This window comes from Mus caroli, unplaced genomic scaffold, assembly GCF_978045245.1.
Source record: "Mus caroli unplaced genomic scaffold, Mus_caroli_1 scaffold_15, whole genome shotgun sequence".
Lineage (NCBI taxonomy): Eukaryota > Metazoa > Chordata > Mammalia > Rodentia > Muridae > Mus > Mus caroli.
The window spans coordinates 47,063,869-47,082,576 of record NW_028227270.1 but is presented as its reverse complement, the minus strand read 5'-3'; the positions used below and the strand labels follow the sequence as shown (position 1 = coordinate 47,082,576).

The window sequence follows — 18,708 nt, the reverse complement described above, 5'->3', positions numbered from 1 at the left end:
TGCTCGCGTGAGTGGTGGTGCGCCTGCGCTCTGTAAACGCGGCGGTGGCAGCACGTCTGAGGTAGGGTGGCAGCAACGCTCATGGGCTCTGCTCCAGGGGTAAGTGAGGTGCCAATGTCTTTAAAGTGCTTCTCGGGGGGCTCTTCTTGTTTGCCCAGAGAGGGTCGGATGATCTGGAGAGATGGAAGTACGGTCCTGGGGCGGAGATCGCAAGCTCCATAAGAGCCCATTTTGTTGAGCGCTTGAATCTCAACTAATGAGAGGAGATACTGCCCTGGGCTTCTAGAGTGGGTAGGAATGATCTCTTGGTGGCTGGACAAGGAGCAGCTAGCTGCACTGGGCTACGTAGAAGCCAGGATATGAACTAGAAACTATATCCAAAGCTTTCGTCTTCGTTACAGCAGCTGGGAAGCTGGAGGCCCGGTCTGTTGTCATCCTGAAAGCTGCTTAGATGGTGGCTACCATCCCTTATTGCAAACGCGCTCTCATTTGATCAGTTTCAGATAGTTTTTCTATTTTTCGAGTGAGTATAGCTGAAATGTTCGGTGGAATTAAATACCATAAAAAGTAAACCAATAATCGTAATTGTTTCCTGAATTTTCAGTTAATATTAATTAAGGTCTTCCTCTTGGCACACAGATCTTTATGACCATTATTTTGAATTGTTTAAGTTTACAATGAACCGTTCCCACTTTATTTCTTTGTTTTTTAATTAATAAATAAGGAAATATGGAATATATTCATGCACAAGGCCTTATGAATTATTTCCTTGAACTTTATAACCCCAAAATGGATGTTGTTGGTACAGAGGAAATAAATATGACAGCTTACCCCCTACAAGGGTTCTGCATTGGTGGGTTCAACCAACTGCAGATAAAATATATTTGGGGAAAATGTGTCTGTTCTGAGTATGTACAGACTTTTTTTTTTAACAAGGGGGAAAATAAAACATATCAACTACTTAAGTGCCTTTATACCTTATTAGGTATCGGTGATTTAGAGATAGTCTAAAGTATTGAGCAGATTATAATCAAATACAGCATTTTATATGGGAGCCTTGGCTGTCTTCAAGGCTTTTGGTAACAGATGAGGCTCCCCATCAGATATCTGATGGGTGGCTATACATAGTAGGAGGTTTTTGAAAGTTGCCGGCTTTTAGTGTGTGTATGTGTGTGTGTGCATATATATATATATATATATATACATATTTCTAAATTAGGCATCTACCGTACTTATTAATTCTATAGTTCCTATAAACCATTACATTCTGAGCCATGTATTATGGTTATATATTTGTTGTTCATTATTGTGCATCTTTACATGTTAAACAAGGTTTGTTAAAAACACTAAAACTTTCAAAATTGGGGTTGAATTACGTATTTCTTACATGCATCTTGGTTAACTATTTTGTGTTTATTGTATTTGTACATATAAGCAAGCTGAATGTTTTTATGACTTGACAGTATGAAAACACCCATCTAATATGGGTACTTTTTATTTTATTTTTATTTATTTGAGACAGAGACTCTCTGTATAGACCTGGCTGTCCTAGAACTCACTATGTAGACTAGACTATCTTCAAACTCAAAGAGATCAGCCTGCCTCTGCCAACTTGAATTCTGAGATTAAAAGCATGCACCAACATGCCTGGCTAGTATGGGTAGTTTGTAAACTAGTAAATTTATAGTAATATTGGTCTCCAGCCTAGTTTGTGAGTTATACCCTAATATGAAGCAAGGGATTTCTGTAATCCTGATCATGACACGCATGTAAAAAGCTTTTCTTTGATTTTTGTCTGTAGAAAACTGCTCATTCTTTAAACCCTAGGTCATATAAAGTGAATGTCTATTGTAGATTCACTTTTATTGTTTTATTGTTATCTCTGTACAACTGTATTAAAGTTTTACAGAGACAACCAATAAGAAACATGTACAGTCATGCATCACTTAGTTAACAGTGGAGACAGATTCTGAGAAATGTATTGATAGGGGATTCCAATTTTATGTAAATCCAAAAGTGAGCTGAGCCTGCTCTGACATTAAGCAATATTGACGTGGAACTGCTTTATGTGTAGCTCATTGTCAACTGTAATTTTTTTAGGGTTTGTGATGGTATGTGTGCAGTAAAATGACATTTGATTTATTATAAATAATCAGTATAGGCACCCAAATGCTTACCAATCATAAAGAAACCCTTCTCAGGCACTCCTCGAATGATGTCTAACCAATTAGCTGGGCATGCTGAGATGCCTTGTTTTGGTCATGTTGGCACACAAGATAATAATCATTACAACAACCACACATCTAAACATGAAGGGAGAAATCACTACATTCTACTTGTACATCACTTGAGACATGCCTCCCACACAACACTGTGACTTCTTGAAATCACATAGGATGCGATGCTGTGCAGCACATACAGCTGAAAAATATTTTCTTGACTAAAATAATGTATATAGATGATATAATCATAATAGCCATGCTCTTTTATATAGTTAATATCTTTTTCATTTTCTTCAAGGTATAGCTCCATGAATAACTTAAACGACCCCCCAAATTGGAATATCAGGCCCAATGCCAGGGCTGATGGGGGTGATGGAAGCAAGTGGAATTATGCCCTATTGGTGCCAATGCTCGGATTGGCAGCATTTCGTAAGTTATGGTTTTCTGGTCCAAAATTATGCCAGGAGTACCCGGGTTGCTGTCTTTAGGACTTGGCCAATACAGTGTGGTTTTATCCTATACAGTGACTCTGCGACAGAGTTAGCCTTTCTGATCCTCAGTTTACCTATTCCTAGAAGGTAGCTTCACCTGCCTCAATACATTGTGAGGATTAAATAATGCAGAAACATTTGGTGTAGGTTAGGTTTTAATAAGCTTTAGCTCTCTCCCATTGCTTCAGTGTTCTAAGGGGACTTCTTTGCCTTAATTGCCTTCCTTGGGACCTACAGAAAACCTGACCTGAAAGAAAGCCAGTTAGGATATATGTTTAGTATATTTAAAGTCGGTATTTGGGCAAGCTTGCCCAAGGAGGGGGGGAGGGGAAACTACTCTACAGGCTAGAAATCCTCACATTTAAACTAAGTAAACACCACTGAGACTCTTACCAGTCATATATGTATGTGCGCTCGCTCGCTCGCTCTTTCTCTCTCTCCTCTTTCCTCTCTCTCTTTCCTCTCTCGCTCTTTCTTCCTCTCTCTCTCTCTCTCTCTCTCTCTCTCTCTCTGAGCTATACCTTGAAGAAAATGAAAAAGATACTAACTATATAAAGAAAGAGTATGGCTATTATGATTTTATCATCTATATACATTTTAGTCCAGAAAATAATTTTCAGCTGTATGTGCTCCACAGCATTGCATCCTATGTGATTTCAAGAAGTCACAGTGTAGTGTGGGAGGCATGTCTCAAGTGAAGTATATCTTTACCTGTGATGGGGACACATCACTGATGTAGTACTGGCTTATATTACTTCATGTCTTGTGGTCTTGGTTGTCATCTAAGAATATGAGAACTGATGATTCAGTAAATCTAAAGCAAATACTGTCCTATATGTGTAGTGATCATTCCTGTTCAGTAGCTTTTTATGTGCCCGAAATTCTCAGTTCAGAAGTTTGCCATGGAGAAAGTGGGGAGTGTCTTAGTTTTCTATTCCTGCATAAACATCATGACCAAGAAGCAAGTTAGGGAGGAAAGGGTTTATTCAGCTCACACCTACAAACCGCTGTTCATTACCAAAGGAAGTCAGGATTGGAACTCAAGCAGGTCAGGAAGCAGGAGCTGATGCAGAGGCCATGGAGGGATGTTCTTTACTGGCTTACTTCCCCTGGCTTGCTCAGCCTGCTCTCTTATAGAATCCAAGACTACCAGCCCAGGGATGGTACCACCCACTAGGGGCCCTTCATTCTTGATCACTAATTGAGAAAATGCCCCACAGCTGGATCTTATGGAAGCATTTCCCCAACTGAAGCTCCTTTCTCTGTGATAACTCCAGCCTGTGTCAAGTTGACACACAAGTAGCCAGTACAGGGGGATCTGAGCATTTCCTGCAACCAGTCCAGGACCATTCCAGATGGTGCCATCTAAAGACTCCTTCCTGTCTTCCTCTCTCAGTGCACCATTTAGCATAAAAGACATCTATTGCTGGGGTTCTTTGAGTAGCTTGGAAACCTTAAAATCACATAACTCTTATAAGAGGATTCTCATTCATCAGCGGTGTTAGTCAGTTTGAGTGAGTGAGTCAGCTTTGAGACTATGAGAGGCCCTGTCATGGTCCATGAATTTTTCAGACTTATGTGTAGCTTTAAAACCAACTCATAACTCCCAAATTCATGCTTTTCCTTTATGTATGTTCAAGTTGATAAGTTTTGTATTGAGAAGGATTGAAGAACGTTTTATGTTTTTGTGTTGATTATCCTGGTTAAATAATGTATTCAGGGATAACTGTTGAGTTTTTGTTACTTTAAATCGGGGTCTCACAATACTGGCCTCAAATTCACAATCTCCATGCCTCAGTTTCTCAATTGTCGACATTATAGGTGTATGCCAGGACAGCCTAAATCAGAGGTAAAGTTTTAACTTTGCATTCTTATAAGGATTTCCTACAAGTAAGTTACTACATGTTTGAGAAGGTGTATTGCAACCTGCAAAGATCAACTGGCCTTAATCAGGATCCTGAAGTAACAGCAGATAAATACCTTACTTGACTGACAACCACTGAGGGATGAGAAGAATCGACTTTTATTCTGAGGATTTAAATTTCACAACCAATCCCTCACCCCTGCTTCTTCCTTTATTCCCTTCCTTCCCCCTTCCCTCCTTTCTTTCTTTCTTTCTTTCTTTCATGGTTTTGATGATCAAGCTAGGAACTTTGTATATGCTAGACAAGAACTCTTATCACTGAGCTACATCCATAGCCCCAAATCTTATAACTTTTAATACAACTCAGAAACTGGTAAAGTTGTACTTACTTTGAAAACTGTTTGGTTTTTTTGGCAAGCTTATACCTCCTTGTCTCTGCTGTGCCTTCTCATTCCCTAGCTGTCTGTTCATTTTCCCCTTCCTCTCTCATCCCTCTCTCTCTCTCTTACCTTTTCTTCTCTTACGTAGTAAAGAAACTGTCTTAGATCTAAAAAGTGAAGTGTCTGGTATAGCAAGCTTAATCATTTAGTACAACTCAGTTTAGTCAAAAGAGACAGTTTTGAGACCATTGTAGATCACTTAAAATTGAAAAGCGACACAGAGAGATAATATTATTTACTCAGTTCTCCTAGTGGTTACTTCATGCAGACTCACCATGGGACTCAGGGTCTTGTGTTTGTCAAGATAACATCACATTTTGAAGGGACACCTGTTACTTCATAGCCACACTTTCCTCTGAAACCTGATAACCACTTATCTGGGAACCTATTGGTTCAGAATGTTATTTAATTGTAGGTTTGAAGTTATGTGGCTGTTTTAAAGTCTTCCTCAGATAACACTAAATCTGCTTTGGTACGATTTTTTTTTTTCCTACCAAGTCCTGGGATTACAAACACTTGCTACTGAGTCCAACCTAAGGTTGAACTTCTTCACCTAGCAGCAAACCCACCAGGATTAAGCTATAGACAGATGATAGCTGGGCTTCCAGCAATATTTGAAGCCCATCTATATTAATTTTTAAAACATTGGCAATAAGTCATGGAGCACTGTGGCAGAGCACATAGATAAAGAAAACAGTGGTAAATTTTTCCAGCCATGAATATTAGACACTAGGAGAGGACCGTCGTATGTGCTGCTTTAAGTGCCCAGCACTGGTCTGAGTTTTGGATAAGAACTTTGCCAATTTTGTTATCTACAAAGTTTTAATGTCTTGGCACCTTTGAATTTTTAGGCTTTTACTGAAATACTGTCATTACTGTATTATGTATTTTCTTTAAGTAGTCATAGGATTTTAGTTATGTCTCTTCATGTGTCTTCCTCATCTCTTTTATTTGTGTCAGGTTGGATTTGGTCTAGGGAATCCCAGAAAGAGATAGAAAAAGCAAGAAAAGCATATCATCAGAGAACAGCTGCTTTCCAGCAGGATCTTGAAGCCAAATACCATGCCGTGATCTCAGAACACCGGCGCGCTGTGGCTCAGCTGTCTTTGGAACTGGAAAAAGAACAAAATAGAACAAGTAGTTTTCGAGAAGCCCTCATCTCGCAGGGGCGTAAGTTGGCAGAAGAAAAGAAACTTCTCGAACAGGAACGGGCTCAGATAAAGCAAGAAAAAAGCCGGCTCCAGCCTCTGAGAAATGTCTATTTGAGCTGCCTGCAAGAAGAGGATGACTGGCAGAGGAGAGCCCAGGTTGTGCTGAAAGAGGTGGGAGAAGCTCTCGAGGAACGCCAAAATATCTATTGCAGCCTGATCATCCCCCGGAGTGCACGACTAGAGCTGGAGAAGAGCTTACTGGTGCGCACATCTGTTGATCCAGTGGCTGCTGACCTAGAAATGGCAGCTGGCTTATCTGACATATTTAAGCATGATAAGCATTGTGGAGAGGTCTGGAACACCAACAAACGTCAAAATGGGAAGCTCATGTGGATGTATCTTAAATATTGGGAACTACTTGTCGAACTTAAAAAATTTAAGAAAGTAGAGAAGGTCATATTAGAAAAATAAGAATGTAATGAGACTCAAGGCCAGAGGGAGTCTCTCCCCATGGCCGTCTGCAGTCTGGGGTCTCTGATATTTACTCTGTTCCTTTGCCACCAAAAGTGGCCCAGTTGAGCTGCTCGTGTGAGAACTCAAGTCTTTCCTCCCTTCGAGCCGTGCAGTAGGGCCTTAGCAGGTAATGTTTTTCTATGATGCTATGCAGCTATTAGAGGTACTTTTTTTGAAACATTTTTGAGCTGCTAATATTTAGCAAAACAAGTACAACTATTTTAGTTCTAAGGAAAAAAATACAATATTCTTACTCTGAGAAATGTTCTGTCAGTTTTTACCTCTCTACTCCCTTTCCCTTTCCTGATTTCATGTAGGAGTTGTTGAGTAATATAGAAGTTATAGTACCAAAATTTATCTTGTTTGGAACACCCCACCACCACCAAAAAAAAAAAAAAAAAACAAAAAAAACAAATTTCTTATGCCCAGCTGGTACCCCAGTGAATATTTAGAATTGAGCTGGTCCTGTATTTAATAAGCATGTTATTTATTAGCAATGATATGCAGTCAATAATATTTGTCATTTAAAAGTAATGGTGTTGCTTTTTTTTTTTTAATGGTTTTTCAAGACAGGGTTTCTCTGTATAGCCCTGGCTGTCCTGGAACTCACTCTGTAGACCAGGCTGGCCTCGAACTCAGAAATCCGCCTGCCTCTGCCTCCCGAGTGCTGGGATTAAAGGCATGTGCCACCATGCCTGGCATGGTGTGGCTTTTTGTGTGACTCTTTTACTATTTTTTTTTTTTTTTTTTTTTTTTTTTTTGGAGACAGTCTTACTACACAGCCCAGGTAGACAGTCTTCCTGCCTCAGGCTCCCACATGCTGTGATTACAAGTGTGTATTACATTCTTGGGTTGATAATTTTGTATGTATTGATAAGTACTTATAACTCATTTACATACAGCTTATATGAGTTGACCCTTTGTACATAACTTACATAATCCTTACTCTGGTTTTATGAGCTAAGTACTTGTAAATGGTAATTTCTCAAGATACCCGGGTTCTGTAACTTGCCATAGTTTCTAATACTCAACCTATGGTTGCCCTCAGGACTAAGATTTGTGATAGCAAGAAAGATAAAATCAGCAGAGAACAGGCATGTAGAAGAATCTAGAGGGAACCAAATGGAGCCACTAAGGGGTTACACTGTGGAATCACAGGGAGCATTGTTTAGTTTAGGGGTATAACTAGAAACACGACAAATTCCCAGGAAAGCTCACTGGAGACTATCAAGATTTTGATAGAGTGAGATCTATTTATGTGACCCTTCTCAGCAGTTCCATTCCCACAGGAAGGCAAGTGGTAGAGGTCACTCATAGTCTGTAAGCAGTCTAGGTATGGTGAATCACTCTTGCTAGTTACCAGCACTGGGAAGACACCCATTAGGGACTAGCCTTGTGTGAGGATGCACTGTGAAGTCTGTTTAGTGAGCTTTCCCACATAGCTTTATTTTACAGAGGATAGGGATCGAGAGCCTTGATATGGAGAAAGCAATCTGGCTAGGTCATAGGTAGTATTTTGTTGGAGTGGATCTGAGTTGGGTGTTTGATTTACAGACGTTGGAACCTGTGTGTGGTTATTCATCAGTAGCCATGCAGGCCATGAAAAAAGTAGTCAGTTTGTGTTCAGATCCTATATTCTACCCTGTGCATAGCTTTCTGTGTAGAGAGATGGCAAACTTGAAAATACTTACCCAGAAAACAGTTCAGTTATAGAATGGTTAAGGAGCACTTGGCTCATGCTTCATATTCGACATTTAGTTTTACCTTGACAGAGTTGATAGCAGGCACTCTGAGCAGAAGCCAGGTAATTCCACCTTCAGATAAAGCTCTTGTCGGTAGATATTTACCATGCCTTTCTGCTGTATTACCAGTCTTTTGAGAAGTTATTTTTTTCTAGTACATCTAAGAAACAGTGTTTTAAGATTGTGTTTCCTAATTCATTAGATCCTTGAAGGAAGCCGCATAGGCTCTAGTTTTCTGTTACTCCACTGGTTTGCCTATGTGATCTTGGACAGACCACTTCATGGCTTTCTCTAAGGTTTATCTTTTAAAATGACACATTTTCCATGGCAATCACATCACTGTTTGAGTCTGTGGCATGCCCACCTTCCATCCTAAGTATGCTTTCTGTCTTTTTAAACTGAAAATGTTAGTTGCATATTTTATTGCTGTTCGGGGTCAAGTGGAAGTAGACAGACCTTGTGGGTAGAGACAGCATAGGAGGATCTGGAATGGTTTACCTGTGGGAGGAAGTATCACAGGAGGTCCTGAAATGGGGAGGTACCTGAGAAGGGTCACATGGAGAAGAACTACAAGTGGGAGTCAAGTCCCTTGGTTGGCACACGGATGGTTATAGAGCAAAGTTTTTTTGCTTCAGTCACAAAAGAATTATTTTCATACTCTAAAGTTTTAAAATTTAGATTATTAATTAAATGAACTGTACATAAGTTAAGCCACACTCCTATTTTATTAGCATTTAATTACAGTAGTACTTTGGCAAAGCAAATACTGGAAATAGAGTCTAAACAAGTCTTTCTTACGTGATGATTTGCTTCTCAGAGGAGCTGCAAAGGGCCAGGCCTCAGCCATTTTGAGGAGCAGTGATCTGTGTGCATTATAGATATGTTAACATTTACAAAGCTCATTCTTGAAACCTGAGTCACAACAAGTTTCAAAAAAAATCATCTCAGTGTCTTCAGTAAGTTTACAACTTTGTACTGCGCTACATTCATAGCTATCCTCTGTCACACGTGGCTGCATATACTGTTCAGGTTAGACATTGCTGTCTTACAGTCTGAACTCTGAGCAGAAAACAGGATCAGAGTATGCCAGGAAACATTGGGCATATTTCAGTGACTAGATGTCTTCAGTCACCAAAAGACAGTAAAAATCTGCTTCAATTGGAAACAAAGCCCAAACAGCCTCCGATAGAAAATTGATCATCACCCCATCCCCCACGTTTCTGTGTAGGCAGATGTCATCTGGTAAAATGTACAGCAGATAGAACATAACTAAACTGCTAGCTCAGGGGTCTGGTTCACTTTTGTTTTCAGTGTCTTTTTTTTGGGGGGGGGGGGGGCGTTCTCGAGACAGGGTTTCTCTGCATAGCCCTGGCTCTCCTGGAGCTCACTTTGTAGATCAGGCTGGCCTCGAACTCAGAAATCCACCTGCCTCTGCCTCCCGAATGCTGGGATTAAAAGCGTGCGCCACCATGTCCGGCTCAGTGTCTATTTTTTATGAGCTGCTGTTTCTATACATTTTGATATACATGTGAATTTTCTCATTTCTTCCCCTGACAGCATCAGAGCTAGGTAGTTGACCCTGCTCCCACTACATCCTGCCCTGGCGATCACATTCTCCACCTTCTATCTTGGTGTAAGGTGGCTTCCCTCTGCTTTAAGATCTTGCTGTGCTAACACACAGGAGCACCTCATATCTCATTTATGTATCTGGCTTCCTCTTAGAGCATGTAGTGAGTACGCCTGCAGTTTTCTCTAAGGAAATCTTGTGGCAGTATTGCTGCTGGTGACAAATGGTTGAGCCTGATCTGGTCCAGGACTGACCTCAGGGCACTAGAAATGCACAGCCTCTTATAGCACAATTCCAGGACCTACTCCATTTGTTCTAGTGCTCTGGAAAAGTTTTCCAAAGCAGTTTTGAAAGCTTGCAGCAAAAAAGTACCAAGTTCATTGCTGGTTTCATGAATGTCTGGATCAAAACTTCCAAAAAGTGGGGTGGAGGCCTGGATGTCCTCCCGGTTAGCTTGAAGCAGTACTGCTCGAAGATCCTCTGCAATTACGTCGTATTTCTGTTGGTCGAATTTGGACACTGACAGTTCATCCTGGGGGTAGATAGCATCCTCAGGGTAGCAGTCCTTTGGTACTGGGAACTCAATATGGCGAAGCCTAGGGAGTTCGCAGAGTGCAGCAAAAAGGCGCCGGAGAGCACTGCCTGAAAGCGGGTTCCCAAGGAACTTGAACTGCTGGAGCTGGCTGCAAGGGCTAAGGCCCAGAATCATCATGTTAACATGGCTGTCTGTGATGTTGCACTCCTCTAGGGTAAGCACTCTCAGCGTTTGGGCAGCCTGGCTCAGCAGCCTGAAGAAGGTAGAAGGGTACAGATGTACCAGGTTGTGTCCACTGAGGTCCAGCACCTCCAAGTGGGCAGTGTGGTTACAGTCTGCTAAGAAGGATATGTCTTCATGATTAAGGGCACAGTTGGCTAGGTCCAACACTCTTAGTGGGGTCTTCAAGGGGCTGTGAGGTAGGCAAAACATCACAAATGTTATGAGAGTCTCAGGTGAGCTGGAGTTTTGGTGGAGGTGAATAACCACTTTTCTATCTTAAGAGATTACTGACTGCAGCCTGCCAGAAACTCCAGCTGACTTAATTTCACATTAGCATATGAGTTAAGAATGATATTTTTAAGCAAAATTTAAAGAGTCAAAATAATTTGTGAAATGTGAAAGTCACATTTCTTCTAGAAGTCTACAGCTGCTGGCCCTGTTGAGCAGTCAATAATTGAACCTAAAATGGACCAACACCACCTTTCAAGTTAGGTAGGGAAATTATGCACCTGATCTCAGAACCATCAGAATATTGACTGTGAGAACAGCAAAAGATAGAATTAGCTTGAAAGAGTGCTGCCACTCTGATGACAATAGGACCAGTTAATGGTTTTCAGGGCTGAGAAGGAAGTCCAGCAGCCTGAATGTGGGCTCCATAATCCTGAATTCACTATTCAGCCAGTATCATCGGTGGGGAGGTGTATCTGGAATAACTTCTCCACCCAGGGGTCATGACAATATACATTTTCTGGCACCCTGGACCTTTCTGGGAACACACCCTTCACTGCCCTTGTTAAACAAGGCAGTACGTGGTGAGGTCTTGTTCTGTCCCTACTAACTTGTTCTTGTTGCCTCTCCACTGCTTGCCCATAAATGATAACCTATTATTGGGACAGCACTCTCCACATGAAACCACCCTGACTTCAGAACTAACTGGCAGCTACCCTACTACCCTTCTTCATAGTACAGTTGCTAAGGAGGAGATTGCAGTACCAGGATTTCAGGTGAGACAATCCGGCTAACTGCTGACAGTGTTCTCACTGTGCTAAGCTACCTTCCCATTCCTATCCTGGGAAAATGTTTTAAGACACTAAATATTGGGTAATTTGTTATACAACACTAGTCAGTAGAAGATCTGGTTGTGACTTTTGTGTTGTTTACTTTCTAGTTCCTCTTTCTCGTGTCTTCTTCCTTCTACCTCCTCCTCCCTCCCTCTCTGATGCTGAGAACTAAAACTAGAGTCCTGCTATTTGGTATCAGGAACCAGATTGCCTCTGAACCCAGTGATGTCACCCATAGGCAACAGAGATGTGCACATCTGTTACCATGGCAATCACATTCCCAGAGTCCATTTCCCACCCTTATCTGCGAGCTGACCTCTGCCCTTCTTTCTCTTTTCTCCCTTGGTCTCTGTCTACCCCAGCCTGCCCCAATAAACATAGAACTGCGTTGGCCTGGTGTGATCTGTGTGGATGAGAGCTGCCATTCCAACACAACACTGCTAGTGCTTTATCACTCAAGTATCCTATACCCTCAGCTCTTGTTTTTGTTTGTTGAAATAAGCCTCTCTTTTTGTAGCTGACCTCAAGCACTGGGATTATGGGCAAGCCCCATGGCCGAGTTTTGTTCATTGAAAGGCGTCTTCCAAACTGGTTCAGTGTTCTGATTCTTTCCTAATGGCTCTTAACTCTTGCTGGTCTGACCAACACATTCCCAGAGAACATTGTGTAAACAGATCCTATCCCTATCCCTATTCCTCAGTGACTCTAGAATACTTTACCAGACCCTGTACCCAATTATCTTAGACTTACCTAAGCAATGTTTGAATCTTCCCAGTCAGTGTAGAGAAAGCCACACTTAGCTCAGTGAGCTGGTTCATTTGGCTGAGCTCCCAGGCAATAGAGGTAAGGAGAAGATCCTCGCCCTCTGGATTTGGGGCACAAGTTGGGGGAGCATCGAAGGCCTTGGTGGGCAAGGTGAGTGAGGTCAGCTGAGGGAAACCCACCTGGGTCAGCAGCTGCTGCACATGGCCAGCATGCAACCGGACATTGTGTACTACCTCCAACTTTCTAAGGTTGCCTGGCCCAGCCAGGCCAAGAACTTGTAGGAGCTGCCCAGGGCTCAGGCTGTCTGCCCGGAGTGAAGGGCAACAGACCTGTAGAGGTGCTGGGCCTAATGGCTTCAGGGCCTGCACCACCATGTCAAAGTTGCCTTCTGTGACAAAGAGGTCAGCAAAGACTTCAATGGGGTGCCCAGCTGAACAGGGCTGTCCTTGGAGCTGGCAGCAGGTCCTGGCCAGCACCTTGGTACGGCCCCACCTTCCTAGTGCCCTCCCACAAGGACATTGCTGCACCTGTACGTCCTGGATGCCGGTGAAATCTGCTACCCGAAGGCGGTTGCTCCCACTTTTCAGCACATGGTCAGCTATGCCCTGCATACAAGCCTCCAGGCAGGCCTTGCAGGCACGATCACGCAGGTCTTCAGGGTGGTCAGTGTTTGGCCTCAGTAGCACAGCCAGCCGGAACTCCTCCAGTGGCCAGTGACTCAGCAGAGCACGGGTTACATCTGCCTGCTCTAGCAGGTAACTGGCCTTGAACAGAAGTGGGTAGAGGTTGTAGGCTATATTGTCCAGGTTCTCCTGGACCAGCTGGGAGTGGGACACTAACGCTTCAGCAGAAATGAAACGAAGCGACCTCATCGTGCCCCTGGTCAGAGTGGTGCTGTCCCCGATGTTCTTCCCAAAGTGTGTGAGTGTTGTGGCTATTTTTAGCTGCTGCTGCTTCTGGACTCAGGCCCAGAAAGTGGTAAACTGGCCCTTGTGGTCATCTGACTGCTATTTTGGTCCTTAGGTGCCAGTTTGGCTGTAACTGTGGAGGCATCTGTCTGTCTTATGGCCCCCTGCTGGTGAAAGCAGAGCTGCTTGGTTTTGTTGTCCGAAGTGGGACCACTAAGAGGGCTCTAGATACTTGCACAAGTAGCCTAAGGCTTACAATACAAATGGATATTCTGCCCAGATGGGGCCTATCCCAGTCAAAAGATCTGAGGGAAGCAAAATTCTGAGCTGCACTTGGATGGATGAAACTGTGGTCTTTGGGTAATGCCTAGGGGGTCTTTTTCCTAGGAGCCAGGAATGCAAGGGCCAGGAATGTGGGGTAGGTATCTCAGACAACTCTTTATTTTAAGAATACTGGCCATGAAGCTGCATCATCTTTTATCCCCAAGATCCTTCTTTGCAGAAGAGGTAGAAACAATTTCACCAAAAAAGAATACGGACTGGGCCTGGAGAGATGGCTCCGTGGTTAAGAGCACTGAGTGCTCTTCCAGAGTTCCAGCGTTCAATTCCCAGCAACCACATAGTGGTTCATGAACATCTGTAATGGAATCCCATGCCCACTTCTGGTGTGTCTGAAGAGAGTGGCAGTGTACTCATATACATAAATAAACAAATCTAAAAATAAATGTGATATGTATTTCCAGTGACACTCAGTTGGAGAAAACTAAGTTTAAAAGGGTGGGGAGAGATGGACTAGTGAAAAAGGTGATGCTGCAAATAAATGCAGGTACCTATGTACCTATAGGCTGTGGGTTCACAGCCCTAACATAGGTAGGTATTAAATGGTTAAATCCTGCACTTTCATCATCCCTATCACCTGGAATAGGCAGCTCATAGGTTCCCATAGTGCCAGCTTTATAGGAGAGTCATAATAGAGAAAGAGAGAGGGAGAGGTAAGAGGCGGACAGTGGCCATTCCAGGAAAGTGTCCTGTCCTCAGGTGTACCCCAGTTTTCCCGTGTGAGTTTTTTTTCCTCCTAATACAGAGCTTTATCTCTCCCAGAGACCCTGCCATTGGCAGAGATGGGAATGTGTTGCCATGGTGGAGCCCCAAGCACTGCTAGGTGTGTAGGATCTATATGGAAGGTAATCCATACAGGATTTTGCCCTAATGTCACCCCTTGCCCCCCTCCCCAATCTTAGCCTCTGAAGTATTACCATGTCTGCTAAATAAGAGCCCAAGACTAGTGATACCAAATGTCTATCCTTTAAGGAATAAACTTTGAAGTACATGTGGCTAGGTTGTTACTGATCTATGTCTAAATTTACTACTGTATGAATCACTTTGAAACATGTTTGGAAATATTAGTATATATAATGAATTAATATGTTCCATGAATACCTTGAATTTCCTGCCATGCTTATGGAATTCACAAGTGAAATGGATACTTAAACTATTACACTTTTTTGTGTGTGTACATGTGTATGTGTGTGTACCCAAGCACAGGCATGTGGGTGCCACAGTATGCATGTGGAGGTCAGAGGACAGCTTGCATGCGGTAATTCTTTCCTTTTATAATGTGAGTTTTGGGGATCTAACTCTGGTTGTCAGGCAGCAAATGCATGTACCTACAAAACCACCTTGTTGGCCCTGAAATGGATAATTTGGTATCATATATCTGCCTATGCAATAAAGCTTGTTTTGTATTGATTCTTTTTGTGATTGCTTCTCAAATAAAGTTGTATTGCAAAACTCATGTTCTTTTTTTGTCTGTAAGCTCTCGTGACTTCATATTTCTGATTGCAAGTGAACCCAAGTCTCCAGCATTCACCTGAAATCTGCAGATTTCAACTTGAAGAGAAATGTGGCTTTTTCTCTCTCTCTATTTTGATAGAGTTTCATGTAGCTCAGGGTAGCCTAGAACTTGCCATATAAATTTGAACCCCTGATCCTCCTGACTCTGCCTCCCAAGTGCTGGTATTATAGGGATGTACCTCATACCAATCTAAGAAACCTCTTTTGAGCTTAATTTCTAAGTCACCTTGCCCTTTCTCTTTACAATAACATTTAAAGAACAGTTAGCATTTCTTCTCAATTCAAGTAAGTTTTGGTTTGCAAAGCTCTCTCTCTCTCTCTCTCTCTCTCTCTCTCTCTCTCTCTCTCTTTCTCTCTCTCTCTCTTTCTCTCGTTGCTGCTTCATCAATATAAACAATGTTTCCCTGTTAAAATATGAATTCAATAATCTGCCTTCCCATACATAAAACCCCTGAATGTTCCTACTTTTATCTTACTTGGCATGAAAGAAGGTTGAGCCAAGAGAATTTGTGATAATTTTGTGATTATTTGTTTTCTTTAAAAAATTATGATTCGGGGCTGGTGAGATGGCTCAGTGGGTAAGAGCACCCGACTGCTCTTCCAAAGGTCCGAAGTTCAAATCCCAGCAACCACATGGTGGCTCACAACCACCCGTAATGAGATCTGATGCCCTCTTCTGGTGCGTATGAAGACAGCTACAGTGTACTTACATATAATAAATAAATAAAATAAAACTTTTAAAAAATTATGATTCTTGTACATTCATATGTGTTTTGATCCAGTCCACATCTCATTCCCTCTGCCCCAATTCTTCTACCCTACCCTAATCTCAGCTATTTCCTTCCAATTTAATGTGTTCCAGCAATGTCAATGTGTATATAGGTATAAGACTATCTACTGAAGTATGAGTAGCTGAAGTGGAAGTTTCAGTTTGGGTCATATGATGCAGACTTATGTGATGTTTTGCTGAGGTAGACTCATGTGGTGTTTTGCTGAGGAAAGATCCATGAGAGGACATGTGATGTTTGGAGAGAGTAAATAGGACTCAACTGACAGTAACAGGGCGCCTGCATAGCTAGCCTTGTAATATTTCATTGGTCTCATGTCTCTGCTGATCTTCATTTGGTGAGAGAAGCATAGCAGAGAACTTCTCCTGGTGTCCCTCTCGTTTGGGTTGCTCCTGCTGACTCCTGCCGGTTGGGAGATTGGGAGGAGGCCTGGCTGTTTCTGTTGGATTGGGAGGAGGCCTGGCTGTTTCTGTTGGATTGGGAGGAGGCCTGGCTGTTTCTGTTGAATTGGGAGGAGGCCTGGCTGTTTCTGTTGGATTGCACCACTGCTGCTGATTCATGTTTGGTAACCGGACATTACTGAACTGGGCACCTGGTATCCTGACAACAGATATTGGAATCACCCCCACCCACTAAAGGCAAACAGGAGAAGACTATTGTCTTCCAGGAAGCTAGAAGAGGATCTCAAAGCCAACCCCCACAGTGACACACTTCCTCCAAGAAGGCCACACCTCCTAATAGTGCACCACTCCTTGAACCAAGAACATTCAATCTACCACAGAATAGATGGAGGGAAGAAACTGGGTGAGAGATGGAATGGGGAGGGGAATGGGGGACAGGGAATAAGGTATAAGGAGAGTTGGGGAGAAAGGGCTGGGAGAGTGAATGGAAATTGGGGGGGGGTGTGAATCTCTAGGACATACCACAGATCTGAGATGGGGAGGCTCCAGGGAGTCTATGAGGGTGACTCTAGCGGAGACTCACAGCAGTAGGGATATGGAGTCCGAAGTGGCCACCTCCTGTATGCAGGACTCCCACCCAACCCACAAAACCTATAACCCAGAATTTGTCCTGCCTACAAGTGGTGCAGGGACAAAGAGGGTACAGAGATTGAGGGAGTGGCCAACCAATAGAGGGCTCAACTTGAGATCCATCCCATGGGCAAGAACCAATTCCTGACACTATTCACTAATTCACATACTGTTAGGGTTGTAGACAGGAACCTAGCATAACTATCCTCTGACAGGCTCCACCTAGCAGCTGACCAGACAGATGCAGTGACCCACAGCCTAATATTAGGTGGAACTCAAGAAGTCATGTGAAAGAGTTGGGGGAAGGATTGAGGAACTTGGAAGGGACAGACACACAAGAAGATCAACAGCCAACTAACCTGGATACTTGGGGGCTCCCAGAGGACCTAGCCTCTCCCCACAACATATGTAGCAGATGTGCAGCTTGGTCTTCATGAGTTCCCCAACAACTGGAGCAGGGGCTTACACTGGTTCTGTTACCTGCCTGTGGATCCTGTTCCTTCAAATGAGCTGCCTTGTCTAGCTTCAATGGGAGAGGATGTACATAATCCTGAAATGACTTGAGGTGACCTCCTCCTTCTCAGAAGTGAAGGGGAGGGAGATAAAGAGAGGGGCTGTGTGAGGGAGGTTTCAATCAAGTTGTTAAGTGAATGAATGAGGAAAATTGAGTGGTATAATCAAATCTGAAATAATCCAAATATCTGAATTATATTGTAGATTCTTTTTAGGTTCAAGAACACATATATGATGCTAAAAAGATGGAAAATATTTTGTGTAAATAGTGACCAAAAGGAATATTTTGTATATGATAAAATTTAAAACAAAATAATTCATGTCAAAGTAAAGTATCTATTACAATATTTAAGTGTGTGTGTGTGTGTGTGTGTGTTCCTATGAAGACCAGAGGTGGCAGAGCACCCTGGAGCTAGATTTGCTGTTGGTTGTGAGTTGCTTGACATGTGTGCTTGGAAGCCAACTCAGGACCTCTGCAAGAGCAGTAGGTGCTCATAAACACATGCCATTCCTTCAGGCCCAGAAAATAGTTATGTAAAAAAAAAACAAACCTATTTGAATAAGATAATCAAGACTACTCTATGATAGTAAAAAGTATCTCTCCCTAGGACAATATAATAATTAATGTGTATAAACCTTACTTCATATTTCCTAAACATAGGAAGCTATTGTAAGTAAAACTGAAGAAAAATTACAATATCTAGTAGGAGACTTGAATCTCCTAGTTTATTTATTGAAAAAAAGAACCAAAAGAGGCTTTTAATCAAGAAACAGAAAAACCTTTAAAACTCTCTTGTTAGTCTGCATCTTTGGTCCTTGGTACTTGACGACAGTACAGAGGACCTCTGTGTTATTTGCTACTACTGTATCCAGAAGCTTCCTAAGGAGGTTGAGATACTAATCTAAGGCTGTAATGATGTCATTAGGAGTCAGCTTAACATTGCCTTAGGTTTCTATTGCTGTGAGAAAACACAACCAAAAGCTACTTGGAGGAGAAAGGATTTATTTCACGTCACAGGTCTCAATCTATCAGGGGAAGTC

The 18,708-nt window shown here is 42.4% G+C and overlaps 2 protein-coding genes across 2 annotated transcripts; one reads left to right on the top strand and one right to left on the bottom strand.

The window, feature by feature from the left end:
- Positions 1-13: 13 nt before the first annotated feature.
- Positions 14-7,215, top strand: Ccdc127 (coiled-coil domain containing 127). The gene is made up of 3 exons (XM_021180801.3): positions 14-99; positions 2,521-2,651; positions 5,978-7,215. Exons 2-3 carry the CDS (start codon positions 2,531-2,533, stop codon positions 6,637-6,639), a joined length of 783 nt encoding a protein of 260 aa, XP_021036460.1. The 5' UTR covers positions 14-99; positions 2,521-2,530; the 3' UTR covers positions 6,640-7,215.
- A 1,923-nt stretch (positions 7,216-9,138) lies between these two features.
- Positions 9,139-13,500, bottom strand: Lrrc14b (leucine rich repeat containing 14B). Its single transcript, XM_021180800.3, has 2 exons — positions 12,559-13,500; positions 9,139-10,937 (listed from the first exon to the last, which is right to left on the bottom strand). Exons 1-2 carry the CDS (start codon positions 13,443-13,445, stop codon positions 10,292-10,294), a joined length of 1,533 nt encoding a protein of 510 aa, XP_021036459.1. The 5' UTR covers positions 13,446-13,500; the 3' UTR covers positions 9,139-10,291.
- Positions 13,501-18,708: the final 5,208 nt, after the last annotated feature.